The sequence below is a fragment of the Rhea americana genome, unplaced genomic scaffold (genome assembly GCF_003343005.1).
Source record: "Rhea americana isolate MKP2758 unplaced genomic scaffold, rheAme1 scaffold_358, whole genome shotgun sequence".
NCBI lineage: Eukaryota > Metazoa > Chordata > Aves > Rheiformes > Rheidae > Rhea > Rhea americana.
The window spans coordinates 574663-593117 of record NW_028186488.1 but is presented as its reverse complement, the minus strand read 5'-3'; the positions used below and the strand labels follow the sequence as shown (position 1 = coordinate 593117).

Sequence of the window (18455 nt, the reverse complement as noted above, 5' to 3'; positions counted from 1 at the left end):
CCTCCCTGCCGAGCGGCCGCGCCCGCCGGGGCCGCTCCGCTCCAGCGCCGGGAGGGCGCTGCGTCATGGTGCACGGCGTGAGGCAAGTTCAGCCCCAGGCTTCTGCTCCCCGCCCTTGTAGCCCTGGGCGAAGGTTGCTGAGGTGCAGAAGTCGCCACGACCAGGAAGTAGCCGTGGGGCAAAGRCTCGGAGGGAAGCTGAAGGTCCTGCCGACTTTGAATTGCCCRTTGGAAGAACAACGGTTCTCTGAGCAGTTTCCTCCCGGTGGCATAAGAGCTGCAGCTTCATGACACGCCAGGCTTAGGGCATCCTCGGGCTGGGCAGAGCCTTGCTGCGACTGAGCAGCCTTTCCTCGGACTGAGCTGCGCTCTTGGCTTTTAAGTTAGAGCCATAAAGCCACAATCTGTAACACAGCGCTGTGAAAGGGAACTGCCTGGTCCCGGCTGTTAGGTGCAGGTTCTCCAGCAGGCTTGTAATTGTAGGGGGAAGAATGACCGCCGGGGAGGATGCCYTGTATTTTCTGAGTGTTTGTCAGGTGGTAGCTTCCATTACATGCAGGTACAGCTGGCATTTCTTAGTTGGTAAGAGCACTGAAAATCTAAAGTAACTGCCAAACTTCACGTGGACAAAGCCCTTACCTTGCTCTGTCCATAATAATCCCTTTGCAAATGAGAAATAAAAAGCTCGTGTCCCCGAARATCTCCCTGTGAAGGGGTGCTGGCTCTGTTGCCGTAGGCAGGCTGGTTGCACTGGTTGCACATGGTGGCACGGCTTSCCCCACACTGGCAGGTTCTGCGGGGGGGACAGCACGGGAGACGCAAAGCCTCGCTGCATCGTGGAGGCACCGGATGGAAATAGCCGTCAGCTCAGGTCTGGCTTGGAGGGAGTTGTCTCGGTGCTGCAGGGAGGCCTCCACCATCTTCTGCCCTGATGCACCATACAGAACCATCTCAGGTCACGTGGACAGAGACGTCTGAGGTTTGGGATCGTGCAACAGGACCGGTGCTGGACGTTCACCGGAAGGGCGATCATTTGCTGCTCGTTTGTAGCTGGGGAGGGTCCCCGAGCGTTCAGTGTTGAGCGCCTCGTGGCAGCACCGGCAGAAAGTGGGTTCAGCAGGTTGGGGAGCAGGAAAGAGGGGAGAAGCAGGCAGCAGCCTTCTGTGGGGCAGCAYGAGGCAGGACCCTGCCAGATGAGTCTCCCCGCGGTGCGTAAGGAAATGCAGAACGGTTAAATGCAAACCACGAGCCCTGGTGTACCCRGCGGGCTCGCACAGCTCTCGGTATGTACCGGCCGCCACGCATCGCTGGAGGCTGCTCACTAAGTCGGGATGCTGAGCCGGCTCCTTGGCGCTGCTGCGTGTGAGCATCGCTCATCTTGCCAACGCCCCTTTGCTGGAGAGGTTCCAAAATTACTGTTAATGTCGTAGTGGGCTTTGTTATTTTAGAGTAATGGCCTTAGCCCAGCTCCCTCTGGGTCAGGGGCTTTCTGAGCCGGTTGTAGTCTGTCTGTATGATAAGCCCCCTCTGAACCCAGCGTTTGCCCAGCCTCTTCTAGAATTTGTGAAAACTGCCTGCATCCACAACGTCCTTGGCAAGGAGCCCCGCAGGCCTAGCCCCTGCTGCAGGGAAGCCTCCTTCGGTTCGTGCTGAATCCGTCTCCTCCTGGCTTCTTCTGATGACCCCTAGTTCTGCTGCTGGAAGCAGCAGTGCACAAATCGGTTCTGCTTTTGCACCTCTTACCGACCGCCTCCCGGTTTGCGTCTTCTCCAGACGCACCTCAGAGTAGTAACGGTCTCTCCTTTCTCCCAGCGCCAAGATGGTGGTCCTCTCCAAGGAGTACGGCTACGTCATCCTGACAGGGGCTGCCAGCTTCGTCTTGGTTACGCACCTTGCGGTGAAGGTGGGGAAGGCCCGCAAGAAGTACAACGTGGAGGTGAGCCGGCCTCTCCGCAGGGCGCGGGAAGGGGCCGTTCGCGGGGAACGGGGCAGCGCCCGGGGAGGGAGGAGAGCCTCCGGCCTGCCCCCGCCATCCCCGGCTCTGCCCCTGTGAGCCAGGGTTACAGCAAGCTTCGATACCCTGCGTGCGTGGGGCACGGCCACGCACGTGGATCTCAGCCTTGGGAAAGCTTCTGCGGCCAGGGGACAGCTCCTGCTGGCTGCTCAGCGTTGCAGCGTCCTCCAGGCCTCTTCCTGGGTGCTGCCTGCTGCCACCTCCCCAGAGGAGGCCTGAGAACAGCCCCAAGGGTCCCCGTGTGCTTAGTCCTGTGGTTTTGCTCCTCACTCCAAAGAGATGGGAGTTCAACAGCCACGCACGGGGTGACCTATCCTCTCTTCAAAGCAGAGGTGGCTAAAAGCCCAAGCCCTGCAGGTTGCCCAAAGGGGTTGGGCAAGGCAGCAGCTGTAGCCATGGGGCACGAAGGCAGGCTGTGCCTTGCCAACGCGTGCCCTCCTCCTCGCTGCTAGAGGAGGCCGGGCTCCGGAGGCAGGACTGCGCTCGCTCATGCTTTGCTTTTGGGTTTTTTGACAGTATCCAACCATGTATAGCACAGATGCTGAACACGGGCATATATTCAACTGCATCCAGCGCGCACACCAAAACACGTGAGTACCMCACACGAGCACAGGTCTTGAAACTGCACAACTAGGGCCTTACTGCTCCTGAACGTTGGGTTTCAGGCTCCACACCTGAGGAAAACCTATGTAAYGCTCAGTAGCGATGCAGGGCTGGTTCTTTACCTTGCATTAAACCATGAGACAGTGCTGTGAAGCAGCCTCCTGTTCCCCACTGCCTGGCTCTTTATCTCCATGGTTGGACCCTAYGACTTTGGAAATCTCGTTCCATAACATTGTGTCTGGAAGCTGCTGATCYGTTCTGCTGCCTAGACCTCCCTCAAAAGCACACACCTTCTAGGTGCAAGGTGGCCAGGCTGCAAACAGCGCATCAGGTGTGTGCTGGGAGAAACACCTCCTCCTGGGCTAGCTGGTGATAGGCAGTATTTAGGAGTGGCTTAATGCACCAAGTAGAAAGAGTCAGAGGCTTTGAACAGCGGTGCGAACTGAGGAAGTCCCTAAATGTCAGCACACACTGAGATCCCCTCGTGTCTCCATCTCTGGCCCCAGTGCTGAGCACAGCGCTCCTGTGCATGGAGACTCCTATCAGTCGAGCAGGGACCTCAGCAGGTGCTGCTTGTGCGTCCCTGCTTTTCTGCTGAGATCTCTTTACAGGCAACTTTGACACAAACCTTTCTCTCCTATTTTCAGACTGGAAGTTTACCCGTCCTTCCTGTTCTTCTTAGCCACTGGTGGAATCTACCACCCGGTGAGTAATGCTGGTGCAGCAGGTCTGCACGATTGAACTCTGCTCTTTGCCCCYGCAGCAGGCCCGGGGGCAGGAGGCCAAGCAAGCATTGCCGGAGGTAGCAGACTGCTTTACTAGCCCCGCTCGTGTTTCATGGCTGTGCCCAGYGTGGCCTGCCCCTTCTGGAAATGCAATGGTAGAAGCTTGCGTGCRTGGAATTACAAATATTTAGCAGACCCATTACGCTTGTAGCGCTTCAGCCACTACACCCCGCTCCCCTTCCCCTAAAGGTGCCTTGTTAGACAAGCTGAAACTATTACAGCCCCCAGGGCACTTGTGGGGAGCGTTCCTCCAACCCTGCCAGGCTCCAAGTCCTGCAGGGTGCTGCCGGGCACCTGAGTAGGGCTACTCAGTCCCTGGATGTGTAGAGGGTGGGACCCTTTCTTTTCTATGCTTCTAGGCAATTTTTCAAGAAGAGTCTTTCTGCCAGGAATAGATTGGGAACAGGATGATCTTCCCACCCTTTTCACTACCAAAGGAGGCCTGGAGTGGGGRTGGGGAGCAGAAAAAAAAATCTAGATCATTTTAAAATGAAAGACACAGAAAAGAGGTGTATGTGTGGGAGAGGTTGAAACCAGTAGCTTTTTCTTCACTGCCACTAGACAAAGTGGGTCTTTCTTGAATATTCCTTCTCAGAGATTGAAAGAGCAACAAATCTAGTGATGTCTGGCAAACTGAAGCCATGTTGCAGCAAGCTCTAAATTAAGCGATGAGGTGGAAGTTTGTAACACCAGCAGTAGGAAAACCTGCTTGCAGCACTGGGGTGGGCTCAAGGCAACAGCTTCCTCCAAAATCCTYGTACGTGGTCCAGCTTGGCTCGCGGGGTAGTAGCCAGACAAGGTTTAGCACCTGCTGCCTGCGTGACTCAACCGTTCCTAGATGTCACAGTTCCTTGATAAGGAGCAAATATTCACAGCCATCTCTCTCCAGGTGCAATTCCACTAGCTGTAGGAGCAGGGTCACCCAGCCTGCTGAACCCACACTGTAATGCAGCAGTACATACRAGCTCTTCCTGGTGAAGGAAGTTTTGCACTGCAAAGCAGCAAAGACTCTAGCACATCAYAGGTTCCTTCCCCCAAGGTGTCATGGAAATGACTCCCGTACAAAACCTAGCACACCGCATCAGCCACATACCTTTCCCAGGCTCACTCCCAGTTGTCCTAGCTGGGTAAGGACCCACACTGTAGTTGGTGGTCTCCTCCTGAAGCAGGGCTGCTATCCAAACAGCTGAGCAGGTGCAAGATGCAGATCCTTGAAACCTTTAATTCTTCTCCKTTCTATCTAGCGAATTGCCACAGGGCTTGGCATTGCCTGGATCCTCGGGAGAGTCCTCTACGCCTATGGCTACTACACAGGAGGTGAGTCCTTAACCCATAGCACAGTGGTGCTGGAAGCTGAAGTCTCCCGCAGTGGCCTCAGGGCTCTGTCCTCCAGCTCATGTCAAGGAGGCAGCTTAAAGCTTCCAGTCAGGGTGCAGGGGAAATGCTGCAGGTCTGCAGACTGCCATCTCCRTATTATGCTTGTCCTACTGACAGAAAGGACACTAATCTAATAATAGCACAGGCTGAGGGTAGCTACGTGTCACAAGCAAATAGCTGCTGTTGTGCTCAGAGATTAATGCCTAGTTTTTGCCCCCTCTTTAATTTCCAGGCTGGGCTAGTTTTTGAGTGATGGTGTTTTATGCTATTGAGCATATATTCTCTTACCAAAGGGAAAAGGCTCAGCTGAATTCAACTAATTTCCCTTCTTCCCATATTACTTAAAATAAGCCTAGCTGAGTGGGGGCACCTGAYTTCACACCTTACTTGGTTCAGAACTGTCACATTCACAAAGGTTTCCTTGCCTTTGTGTCTTAAACATGAGGACAAGATCAGCCAAAGCTAAATATACTTCTAACAAGTCAAGCCTGTGCGGGGAAGGGCATCAGCCTCCCCGCTGCCGCCCTGCAGAGCTGGGAACGGCCCACGTGAGGTACGTGGGCACTGCTGCTGACCTGACAGAACATGTTTGTATTTTTCTAGATCCTAAGAAAAGGATGAGAGGGGCCTTTGGTTCCGCTGCRCTCATTGGACTGGTGGGGACAGGGGTACATTCAGCTTTCCAGCACCTCGGCTGGCTCTGCCAGGACTAACTGAGCACCTCCATGACTGCCTGAGAAACTGAAGAGATTTTTTTTTCCTCTCTGAAAACATTTCATTTCTAATCTGTTCTTTTTCCTCCTTATCATTAAATAAAATGAAGCTGTCAATTCTAGATTTTATTTCTGAAGTTACAAAAGACTTCTTTGAGAAGTTTTGCAGAAAGCCAGAACAACTCCTGTTCTGTAGGCCTCCCCAAAAAATCTCTCTGTTAGAGTTGTTTTAGCTTTCAGGACTTTGGTGACTGAAAAGTCCAACCTGTTTGCTCAACCAATACAGCAACAGCCTTGTTCTCTACCAGAGTAGATTTCTGGGCCCCTTGATTCACATCATTCTGCAATGAGATGTTTTCAAGCAGAATTAACATTTATTTGATTGTTAAAAAAAAAAAGACATAGACAAATACAAAGTTGGTTGGTCATGATTATAAAGAACAACAGGCCTTTAGAAAGAGAGTCAAAGAGATCATTGCCTATCTTAACTGACAGCTATCACCTATGTTAGAGCCTGCTACTATTCCTGTTGTACTGTCTTTAGTATGTGTATGGAGACAGTCTGTATAGCCACAGCCATCCCAGAAAGCATCAGCTGACCATCCTCACAATATCCTGCCACACCTTGGAGGTGAGATACAAGTAGGAAAAAAAAAAAGAGGTTCTGCTCACAATTGAGCTAAGGGYGGAGGAGGGAAGAAAGCCCCAAAACAAATAGTCCTATCCTTAAGGCTTTTATTTCATCAGGGAAGACACAGAGCCTACAGCTACGGGACATCGTGTCCAAGAGCTTACATGTGCATTGAGTAGGGTGATACCTCTTAAGATGTCAAAACCAAAGTTGACTGAGGGTAGAGGACAACAGGGTTCATAGCACACAGTGGGGGGAGCAGCCTTGGTCTCTGCCCCTGAAAAGCTTGTGATAATGCTTCTGTAGCAGCACATGCTACTGATGAAAACCCCATCGCTGCCTCCTAGTTTGAGGTTCCCACCTCCRGAGATGGCAGAGCAGAACCACAGACTGAACCCCAGGTCTACGTTCCCCCTTGCAGGATCAGGTGGCAAAACGCTGCTCCAACTCTGCCCCTCCTTCCCTGTGAGGCACTTACAATTTTAGAGCACTTCTTTATCGCTGTGTAAATGATCCCCATCTCCAGCTGACAGGCAAGAACTGACTGATGCTCCCTTGAAAAGCCTGAGACCACTAAAACACAGATTCCACATCACCCATCTCCACACAGACGGTCTTCAGCTGCGAGTAATACTCCATGGCTGCCCGCCCATTCTCTCTGCCAAATCCTGCAAGGACAAGCCAGAAGTGAGAGCACAGCTCCATACAGTGCCAGGCACCACTCACACCCTCCGTAACTAGCATGTAGGCACAGCCAGGGAGAACATGAGCCACGTGCTCTGTGCCAATGCAGCACTACCCCAAGGTGGCATTTCTGATCATCCCCAGAGTAACAACTGGAGGAGCTCAGCTGCAAGCTGGGCCATGTATATTAAAGCTCGTCTCCTTGACTTCTCAGTACAAAGCTGTAGTTGAAACTCCAGCTTCCCTATCAGCTCCTAGCATAGCAATCATTTCTTAGAGGCACAGCAGAGCGCCCTTGCGGCCCCCCTCAAGAGCCCGCTCACATCACGGCGCACAGGGGGGCTGCCTCACCTTCCCTGGACCAGAGCTTACCTGATGCCTTGTATCCTCCGAAAGGCAGCTCCACAGGGCTGATGTTGTAGTTGTTAATGAAGCACATCCCAGCCTTGAGAGCAGCCACTACCCTGTGAGCCTTCTGGATATCCCTGCCAGAAAAGGGCAGTTCAGCTGGAGCCTTCCCTTCCATCCTCTCCTCCCAAGCCTACTGGCATCCCCCTTTGACAAAGGCCCCCAATAAGGTCACCAACAGGTAGTTTCTGAAGTCTGACCCACCCTACTACTACTTTACCTACTCAAAGGATGTGGCACCTATTCCCAAAGACATTCAAAATAGCATTTGAGATACAAAGGGCAGAACAAGGACATGAGCAAAGCAGACTATGGCAGGCAGGCAGCCAACAGTCCTCTCTGTGCACTTTCAGAAGCCCATGGTGGTGCCCATCTCCTGGAGATGCAGGAGGGCAGCCAGCAGGCCAAGCATGAACCGGAGTCTGAAGGACAGCTGAGCCCACCTAATCCTTCAGGACCAGCTGGGAAGAGATATGCAGGCATTTACAAAGTCCCCTTCTGGCATTCGTTTGCATTAACTTTCCTGGAGGAGGATATCCAGTCCCATGCCAGACACTGCAAGGGTATCAAGTTGCTGCAGTACTTCCCATGCCCAGACTGCTTCCCACACCAGCCACRCTCCCCAGCTGTACCTGGTGAAGACACCACCTGCCAGGCCAAATTTGGTGTTGTTGGCTCTCTCCACAACTTCCTCCTCTGTGTCAAATGGCAGGATGGACATGACAGGTCCAAAGATCTCTTCCTTCACACACGTCATATCATCTGTGCAGTTCCCTGGGAGAAGAGCACACACACTTCAGGAGGAAGAGTTGGTGGCTGGGCCACCATGTTCAGCAACCCGCACAGCCTCCAGAAAAGTACTTGGCACTGCACAGCCCCCCCCCAGCTTGGCTAGCAGACAAGGGAGTGACATCCTGAATTTCAAGGTGGCAGAGGCACTGTGTGTGTGTGTCCTGTTAGACCCTCCAACTGCACAGTTCTCTCAGCGTGCTGTACACACCTGAGCTATTTCTGCTATATCTATACGGGTCCAAATGGACACGGACAGAGACGGGTTACACTGAGCATAGCTTTCACTAGAAAGGCCTGATCTCAGCAACAACATGGTGTCACTGTTCACCCACACAGAAGACTGCACCACCATGAATAGGAAGGATCATACCTAACACACAGGGTTGCATGTAATAGCCGTTCTTCAGCTTTGGGTCATCCGGTACATACAGGTCCCCACCACACAGCACCTTTGCCCCCTGAAAAAGAGCCACACAAAAGGTGGGCAGACACGTCCAGGAGCATCCTGCCCACCTACAGCAGCTCTGGCTGGCCCCATACACCCTGCTGGACTTAAATTCCTATCAGACCAACTGTGCCCGTGCCCTCTGGGTCAGGACTGCCAACAGATCAGAGTGGACTGGTGAGCGCATCCACCACCTCACTGGCCTCCAGCATGAAGCCGATTCATTGCCAAATGCTCCCCTTCAGGAGAGGGRCACTGCAGAGTTCCCCACCTGACTGCAAGGCAACAAGACCTGTGCTGGAGCTTTGCTGTATCCTTTACCGGTGAGCGAGGCTACGGCTGCCGCGGCTGGCAGCCCCAGGACCTGCAGCCCATCTCAGTTACTCACAACACGCAGTGCAGGGCCATGAGCTCAGACAAACATGTTTCCAGTTGCTCTGTTTTTAAAACAGAGGCAAAAGAGCTGTAACTCAAGTCTGCTCTGGTGACCCCTTACTGGCCTGGCAAGTTAAATAAAGAGCCTGCAGTTAACCTCTACCACCTGAGGGCACTCAGAGACGATGGCCAAATTTAGCTTCTCACTTGTGACCCATCCTAAAGGTCCAAACGATGCTGGTTGGGGGTGCAAGTTTCAAAGGGGCTGACACAGGTTGGAGGGAAGCAACTAAAACTGGAAGCAGATCCTCAGCTGGCATCACATTAACTTCCACATCTTCACACGGTGCAAACTCCTTCATTAGCAAGTCAGTCAGTCCCTTAGCACTCCACTTGGCAAGAAACACCCGTTCTGTCAGATACACTGCTTTGRGGATGACAGGTTTCTCTTTTCCTTCCCCACATCTCCCTCTGCAGCTCTTTTCCTGTTCCTAAATCCTAGTTTTACCCCTTCCCAGCYTTACTCACATCTCTCCTTTTCCAGYCCATCTTCTAAAATGAGTAGTCATATAGCTRGTACTGATATTTAATGCATTTTTATACTTTATAATAAAAATTGAAGAAAAACCAAATGAAGATTGGGTGGTTTGCTATTTCCGAGATTGTTACCAGAAGCCTGTCAATTTGTGCGGACATTGCTGCTTTAGACGCCTTTCAACCTTACTGAGCTCTTTTTGCAACCAACAGAACTAGAACCAGAGATGACAGCCAAACATGTAACATATCACCACGGCTTATAAAAAGCAACCAGCCCAACTATATGGATTCTCCTGTTTTACACACTGCAATACTAGGTATCCCACTACCTGCACAGCTTCGCAACATCAGGATTTGAAAAGCAATGTCACCTTCAGCTCTGATTCAGAGACATGTGCAGCGTCACTTTTAATCTACTGGCTCCCAAGATACCTACCAAGTAATTCAATCACAACAAGAAAAGATCTTAATTGCGAAGGCATGGGAGAGGGAGGGCACCTGATGGTCTGTAACTAACAACAAAAAGAGACATTTCTAGGCAGTCATAAGGCAGCATCACACTCTCACCTGCTCCTTTGCCTGCTTGATAAAGCCCTGGACACGGTCCAGGTGCGGCCGGTTGATAAGGGCTCCCATTCGTGTGTCTTCCAGAAGCGGGTCTCCAACTTTGATTTTCTGGGTGCGTTTCACCACCTCCTTTGTGAAGGCATCCAGTATYTCTCTCTGCACGAACACCCGCGTGCCATTACAGCATACCTGAGATATGGGATAGGCTGCTCAGAATAAGAYGCACACAACTCCGCAGTCCTTCCCTGCAAGGCTCCTGTTACAGAGACACTCAGAGACACCCTTCCATAGCAGTTAATGCAGCCAACTTGCCCCTGGGGACAACAAAAACTAGATTGCCCTGCCTGCTCACGGCTGCACTCAGCAGTTCATGCTAGCCATGAGGGTACTGATGCCACCAAGTGGCAAAAATGTATCAAGACACCAGCAGGAGAACACTTGAGCTGACTGCTCTGTTCCCCCAGATGATCCAGATAAGCCAGCTTGTCAGCAAAATTACACACAACCTGCAGCACATGTGGAGAACCCAAATTTGGGACAGACAAAGCCCCGTTGGGGCTGCGGCTCAGCACACCAAACTGGCACCTACTACCTTTCCAGGGGAAACTAGCACAGTCTCTTTTGATCAGCACGCTCTGGGCTGCAGCCCAGGACACAGGAGCAACTGCTCTTGGCTGAGTACCCAGCACTAGAGGGAAGCTCCACTTCTGAGGACACTGCATTAGCTAAGGCACACTCCCAGTGAGATGCCTTTTTGCAGCTAGCTTCTGCAAGAGGTTCCCTTCTGAAACTGCATTTAAAAAAGGCAGCAAAGGCATCCCCACTGTGGTGGGGATGGTTGCACCTGCCCCGCGGACACACACCTCGCCCTGCGTCAGGAAGTTGGCCATGAGGGCTCCGTTCACAGCATTCTCCAGCACACTGTCCGAAAAGATGATGAGTGGGGATTTGCCTCCCAGCTCCAGGGTGACTGGTTTGATCCCTTTGGCTGCCATCTCCATGATCTAATTGAAACAAGGAGAGAAGAGACAAGTGACCCACTGACAGGAGGGGAGGCTGGAGCAAGGTAAGAGGCACGTGAGGGGAGAGTTCCCACCAGTCCAGGGACCTTCAGGAACAACAGAAGCAACCAGTGCACACAAAGGGCAAGCTGAGAAGTCTTGTTTAGTTCAGACTGAGGACARTCTCAGAGGGGTTTTTAGGTAAAAGCAGCCAAAATCTAAGGGGTCATCTGCAGAAAGGCATATGTTTGGCATAAGACCATAGGGCAGATGGAACYGCATCTGTATCACTGCACTCCACAGGGACACACAAGTTGTTTTTTCAAAAACAAAACAAAACAAAAAAAAAATCAAGGGGCAACATTTACCCTCTTCCAAATTATGATTTATTTTTAAAAGATTTTTCAAAGGACTTTTAATTTTTTGAAAAACAAATTGTAGGTGACAAATTCACAGATACTAACAGTCTGCTTAAAAGAAGGTATTTCACATGCAGTTCAATTGAACTATTAGTACCAGAAACGCTCACATATTTTCACAGTGCTGCTCAGTTTATATGTACCCTCCTCCCTGTACAGATGCCCCCTTCAACAGTTCAGAGACACCTCGCTGTGATCAGGGGCTGAACAAGCGAAGGAAGSCTGGCTGGCATTACAAATCCCTCGTGTCCCCAAGTACAAAGGTGCCCTTACCTTGACGCCAGTTGGCACGCTGCCGGTGAAAGAGATTTTGGCCACATCTGGGTGCTGACAAAGGAACTGGCCGGTGGCCGCTCCGCCCTGCACCACATTGAAGAGCCCTTTGGGCACGCCAGCCTCTGTGAAGATCTCTGCCAACCTCACCACCGAAATGGGGGTGAAGGGCGAGGGCTTGAAGACCATAGCATTACCTAGGGGAACAGGGGCAAGGTGAGGTTAGACATCCAAACTCCTTGAGGGAAGAAAAAAAAAATTGTCTGTCCAGATCCCAAAAGATCCCTCAGAGAGGAAAAATAGTTTCAGCTGAAGACTGCAACCACTGAAATGGCACAACCGCACCTTCCTGCTGGGAAGAGCTGGGAGATACTGGGAAATTGGTCCTGCACTGCAGACTTTCCCAGAGACCCTTCCTCATCTGATACAAAACCAAGCAACAAACTTTTTTTCCTGATGCGTTCCTTGTCCTCTTAGCATCTGCTGTGTTCTCATTTCCATTTCCTGTTCCTTCCTGCAAGAGTAATAGTCTGAAGGCTCCTCTAATCCTTCAGTACCTCCTCAAGGCACTCCTAGACTTGGTTTCTTTACCCCCACATCGCTGTGCCCCAGGGAATGACTTGGCTTCAAGGAGAAGTTTGCATGGGGAAAGGGTCTCCATTACCACAAGCCAATGCTGGGGCAGATTTCCAGCAGGCAATCTGGAAAGGGTAATTCCAGGCTCCGATCCCAACACACACGCCAAGTGGCTCTCTCCTTGTATATCCAAAGGATCCCCCAGGAAGTTGGATGTGTTCACCTGCAAAAGAAAAACAGCCAGAAGGTAGAGAAGGACRAAGCCCCTTCTTGTCTCATCAGAGCTTCAGAGGCCAGATCTCACTCCAGAATGGGAACATGCAGCTTTTACCCCAGGAAGTTCACTGCAGGCATACGAGCACCCACAAAACACAACAGTGTTATGTAGAGATCTCTGAAAATCCTTCTGAGATCTTCAAGAAAACAGCAGTAATCCATCTCTTATAGAAACCAACAGCAAAGATCCTCTTGTGCCAGGGAAGATACCAGGAAATGCAAGTGACAGGACAGAGGCTACAGATCAAACCCCAATGAAGTTCTCACCAGCCAGAGATCCTGCCAGTCCAGCATAATACTCCAGGCACTGCCAAGATATGTCAATGTCCACTCTAGCTTCAAAGATGCATTTCCCGTTGTTGATGGTTTCCAAGGTGGCAATTTCTTCTCTCTGCTCCTGCAAGCACAACACAGTGACAAAATATTAGAGAAGCCTGCAGCAGTACTCCACAGGGAGATAGCTGCTTCCTGAGCATGCAAGTCCCAAGGCAGGCTCTGCCATCAGTACCACCTAGTCCTCTCTAAAAGGGATGTTCCCAGCTGCTATTTATCAATTTGCCAGCGGTGACTGATGACAGCGGAATGTCAAACTGCTGGAGTCCACCACCGGTCCAGTCTTGCTTAACATCCTTGTTTACCTAAAAGGTCAGCAAGCCTGAATTGAGAAGCAGCCTGGTAAACAGTGATTAGAGTTCACAGAACTGAACTGGAAGGAACAGCAAACAGCAAGATCAAAATGAATTCAGAGGACTTAGTGAAGGCTGGACAAAGCAACACAGCTGGAAAGCGTCCTGTACCAGATCATCTCTGAGGCAAAAAAGCCACTCTGCTGTGGAAGTCCAGCAGAAAAAGAAATCTGGCAGAAAGAGAAAGCAGTTCTCATAACATACAGACACTAGGGAAAGGAAGTCCAGTCTCTTACAGATCTGTGCCTCGATGAGGATTCACTCTGATGTCCAAGAATACGCACGCACCAAGGGAGTTTGTGATAAAGCTAGCGTATTTCTACTTTCTCTCCCATGTGTATTATCTAGTGTCTAGCAAAAACACAAAATTCCTGTGATTTCGCTGCTGAAACAGGACACTGGTCACATGACATTAGTGTTCGAAAAGCTGGAAGTTCAACAGAGGGACGCTTAGCAATTTCAGCTCTGAAATCATATGCAGTGAGGCCAAATCTTTAAGCTTGTGAAAAGAAGTTTGACCCTTGTGAGATCTTGGCTGCATGGCTTCAGTTTTAGGCCTTCTGACAGGATTAAGTAAACATGGCTCTGTAGTAYAAGCCTAAGCAGTGGGGCCCTGAAATTCAAGCTCAACTATGTACTGTTTCAGAAATGGGACTTCCAACAAAAAAAAAAAAAAAGAAAAAAAAAGAAAGAAAAAAAGCCCAGTAAAGGTAAAGAAGAAGCTGACTCTGAACAGCAGGATAAGGCTGCCTGCCCTGCCCATGACAACCTACTGTCTGTGCTGGTCAAAGGTGATGTTTAACCCCTGCATTCCTCCTAGAAGCAAAGCCCCCGTCAGACGTGCAGCAGCCACATTAATCCACAGGAAAGCTCAGGGACAAAACCACTCCTCTCCAAAACAGGGGACGAGCTCCCGCAACATACCCGAATAATCCTGGCAGCCTCCAGCAGCACCCTGCTCCGCTCCATGCCCGACAGCTGACTCCATACTTTAAAGGCAGCCTTCGCACTCTGCACAGCCAGATCGACCTCCTTCTCCCCAGAGCAGAGAAGCTTGCTTATCACTCGACCTGAGCACATTTAAATGGGAAACAAACAAAATGCAAATCTCAGAAGAAAAGCACAAAACAATATGGTTGATCTGCCTTTACTCATTCTTGCGTTGCAACCTAAAGATTTCGGCGTGATCACTACATACCAGGCTACAGAACTTCACACTATAGTTCCCAATAGCTCCCAAGACATAAGATACACCGAAATCCAACTGATTTGTGGTTGGTTTCTAGAAGAGATACTGCCATACAGTATCTCTTCCAGATACAGTACAATCCTTAGTCTGAATTAAAAGATCTGCCATTCTCCACAGTAACGTTCTAGTTGCTGATTAGTCTCGGTATTGCAAGTTTCCTCTGTTTCCCACATGAGTTTATTATAGTTCAACCACCAGCTTCAGGACTCTCTTACATATCCATCAGCAGAGTTAAACAGTCTCCAAACTGATCCTGCATCAACCTAGACACCTCCAACACAAAAAGAAATGCAACTCAATATGAATGTTAAAAGGCAAGTTCTAGTGTGCTGCAGGTTGGTTTTGTTTCTTTGCTTAAATCAGGTCCTTTGCCAGGTTCAGACACTCAGATTTTTACTCTGACCAAGAACTACAACCGTTTTCTGCCAAAAAGGTATTGACAGACTCAGGCTGCAGAGAGAAACGAAATGCAACTACCAAAAYACCAAGAGACACAGGCTGCCTGCACACACACAGCTGTTTTCCTAATAGCATCAAACAGCCAGTGCTCAGCACCAGCGAGACGTCGCTGTGGACACCCGGGAGAAGCCAAAGCACACGACCCTTGCAGGAGCAGATCCCACCCAGGTCCCACCGGGCAGGGCAGCACCGGGGGTACCTGTGGCCGGCTCGTAGACCTCCTCGCTCTGCCCGCCGTCGACGGGCTGGACGCGGGCYCCGGCGCGGTAGTTGAGGGGCTGGTGGAGGGTGAAGGTGCCGGTGGTGCTCATGGCGAGGCTGGGCAGGAGGGAGCGGAGCTGCGGCAGCAGGGGCTGCAGCCTGGGCAGCGTCAGCATCGACCGGGCCACGCACTGCTGGGGGAGGCACAAGGCTTGGCGCGGGGACGGGGAGCCCCACACCCCACGAGGAACCCCACGAGGGGGYACTCCATAGCCTCGGGGCAAGGGTCCCACAAGCCTGGTGAGGGAACAACCCCAGAGCCCAACACAGACAGGACCTTACAGCCTCACTGGAGGTCCCCATGAGCTGGGGGATTCTGCAGCCCCACAGAGGGCTTCCCCCTAACCCCATACCAGAGGTATGCAATAACCCAAAGGGGAAACCCACAGCCCCACGGGAGCATGCAATAACCTAAAGGAGAGACCCACAGCCCCACGAGGGGACCCCGCAAACCCACGAGAGCATACAATAACCCAAAGGAGAGACCCACAGCCCCACGAGAGCATGCAATAACCTAAAGGAGAGACCCATAGCCCCACGAGGGGACCCCGCAGCCCCACGAGAGCACGCAATAACCCAAAGGGGAGACCCACAGCCCCACGAGGGGACCCCGCAGCCCCACGGGAGCACGCAATAACCCAAAGGGGAGACCCACAGCCCACGAGGGGACCCCGCAGCCCCACGGGAGCACGCAATAACCCGTAGGGAGGCCCCACGAGAGCATGCAGTAACCCCCCCCGGGGCCCCCCTCCAGGGTGCCGCATGCCCCCGCAGGGGAGCTCCCCCCCGTCTCCCCCAGCACTGCCCCACGGCGCAGCTGCCACCGCCGCGCCGCGCCGCCCGCTCACCGCTCCGCGCGCATGCGCGCCGCGCTCTCCTCGAGGCGGGACCTCGCCCGCCGCGCGCCCGCGGGGCGGGGCCGGGGGGGGGGGGGCGGCCGCGGCAGCCATCTTGAGGCGGGCCCCGGCTGCAGCGCTGAGGCGGTTCCGCAGGGCTCCTCCGCTGCTTAGGGGCGAGACCGGGGCCGCCTCCTTACCTTGCGCGGCTTTTCTCAGTTCCTAAGACTCGTATTTTYGATTTTTTTCCTGGTCCAGCCTTAGCTTAGACTTACTAGAGACTGAAGAGGTCTTGGTGTCCCGTCTCCCACAGGGCCACGGCCCCTGCCTCCAGTGCCATTTGCTGCAAGCAGATGACAGCGACTTCACCACCTTGGCACCTCTGCCCATCTGCGAGGCAGCTCCAGCTAGCCCAGCCCCACTAGCAGAGCAGCTGGGAAAACCATCTTCCCCGTAGGCTGATTGCTTCACAGCCACCTACGACRAAATTTCTAAAATGGTCCTCTGTAATACCTTCTAGGAGCTACTGCCAGGGACAGGATCCAAGACTGCACTGCAATTTGTGAAAAGAGTTAAAAAATACAAATGAACAGGTCTAAAGTTGGGTGCAAGATGATCAATAGAGTACTGTGTCCAACAAAAGAACAGCAACACACCTTGCATCACCTCTTCAAAGAGGTCGCTGCAGTTACTTACCTTGATATATACATAAAATTATTTATTTATTAAGATGTCTATGAAACAGAACCGAGGACATCTTATCTTCCTTCAAACACTTCCAAGTGTAGATTCATAAAATTTAAACCTTTAGTGGCGTGGTGGGGGAAAACTGTTCTTCTCAGTTTCTTACAATGATTAATCACCACCAGGGAATGATTACATCAAACTCAGAGGTGACAAGAGAAAGCAAGCAGAATCTAGCAACAGATTGATAATTTTCAGATGACCTTCGGACATTCCTAGGCTTCCCTTCCCAGCTGGTAAAGGTGCAGCATGATGCAATATGTGCATTCCAGAATASACAGCAGACTCGCTGAGGGCAGAGTCTGAGCAACAGTATCAAGCAAATTATGGTACTACGTATTTCCCAATTCATTGAGGTACAGTTTGACATTACTCCTAATCAGATTTGGCTGTTACAGTTCCCCACTCATCGTGTTGGATCTGACAACCATATGCTGCAGAATAAACTAATTCAACAAAGCTGATCSATGAAGAAAAGAGGTTGAGGTGTTCTTGGCTAGCTAGCCGTGGGTCAGCTCTTTGAACCAGCAGCGCCTACACGCATCAAAGAGGATTTACACAAGGGCTACGCCTTGTGGGAGTCTAGCTACAAGACTTTTAGACTTTTGTCCAGCCAAACAAGATGGAAAGTCAGAAATGCAGCCCTAGAGCTTGGCATTCTAATGCTGGGAAGCATCAGGATACAACATATACATTCCTTCACCCGTCAAATATTTGGTTTGGAASGGTATAATGCTGCTTCAAGGTCCAGCACCCATAAATGATGTATCTTTAAGTAGATGTGTCAGTGCCCATGCTTATTACTGAGAATTATCCCAGTATTTAGTATTTGAGACAGTAATGCACATGCACTACACTGCCATAAGAGAGTTCAGATTTACTCCCTTGCCATGCATCTCGTTAAAAACTCCTAGAAAAAGGTACCACATTATAAATTTCTGGTCACAGAAACAAGGAAGCAACTGTCCCTACAGTCACTGTAGAACTTCACTTCAGTAGAACTACTGTCAGCCTAACTTCAGTGTGGCAGCAAGATTTATTCTCCCCTTTTAAACAAGAGAGGACCCTGTCCAGCAAAACTGAACCAGATAATCATTTGACAAGGTAGAAGACAGCACAAGGAGCTTCCTACCAATACCTTAGTAAGCCTAAGAAGGATGCTAGAGGCCTTCAAGATGCATACTGCTCATCAGCCTGCTTAGCAGTATAGTAAGTGGCACAAGCAGATGCTGCTGTCATAACCCTCAGGCAGTAACGGGTTTGTTAGCACTGGATAGCGCTGACAGAATTTAACATTTTGCTGAAGTTCAGTTTGAAGGCCAAGTGTGTTTCACGTTACAGCTGTAACTGTATAGATTCTGTCCAAGTAAGCAACTTAAATGGAAGCAGTGTAATGCTACAGAAGCCTGTGAGGCTACACTCTAGAAAAGCACAGGGTGACAGTACATCCAGAACCTCACAACCTCCAAGAGCAGCCAGGCACAGGGGGCTGGTACCTGCACCACCAGTCACCTAAGCCAACAAAAAGCTTCATCTTCAACTCTGCACTTTTTATAAAAGTAAACACACCTGCTTGCCCAGCTCCATACTACATAGGCTCTAGCCAGCTCAACTAAGACACAAAGGACAAGTCACAGTATGATTGTTCTGAATTTCCAAACCGTCTATTTTGCAGTTCTCATTCTTGCTATCTGAATTGACTTCCATGCCACAAGGAATCAAGGTAATTCTACTGGTCCTATAGC

At 51.0% G+C, this 18455-nt stretch overlaps 2 protein-coding genes across 3 annotated transcripts; one reads left to right on the top strand and one right to left on the bottom strand.

Annotated features, from left to right (window-relative positions):
* Window positions 1-1788: 1788 nt before the first annotated feature.
* On the top strand, window positions 1789-5613 carry MGST3 (microsomal glutathione S-transferase 3). The gene is made up of 5 exons (XM_085312138.1): window positions 1789-1935; window positions 2530-2603; window positions 3264-3321; window positions 4646-4718; window positions 5382-5613. Exons 1-5 carry the CDS (start codon window positions 1819-1821, stop codon window positions 5489-5491), a joined length of 432 nt encoding a protein of 143 aa, XP_085168264.1. The 5' UTR covers window positions 1789-1818; the 3' UTR covers window positions 5492-5613.
* A 230-nt stretch (window positions 5614-5843) lies between these two features.
* On the bottom strand, window positions 5844-15964 carry ALDH9A1 (aldehyde dehydrogenase 9 family member A1). Of its 2 annotated transcripts, none has more exons than XM_085312133.1 (12): window positions 15936-15964; window positions 15069-15261; window positions 14086-14231; window positions 12743-12872; window positions 12288-12422; window positions 11624-11820; window positions 10794-10934; window positions 9931-10119; window positions 8377-8464; window positions 7847-7988; window positions 7179-7291; window positions 5844-6790 (listed from the first exon to the last, which is right to left on the bottom strand). In XM_085312133.1, the coding sequence occupies exons 2-12, from the start codon at window positions 15244-15246 to the stop codon at window positions 6696-6698; spliced, it is 1554 nt and encodes a 517-aa protein (XP_085168259.1). In that variant the 5' UTR covers window positions 15247-15261; window positions 15936-15964; the 3' UTR covers window positions 5844-6695. The 2 variants fall into 2 exon arrangements, with proteins under 2 accessions (XP_085168259.1, XP_085168260.1); XM_085312134.1 differs by having other exon boundaries at window positions 15933-15950.
* Window positions 15965-18455: the final 2491 nt, after the last annotated feature.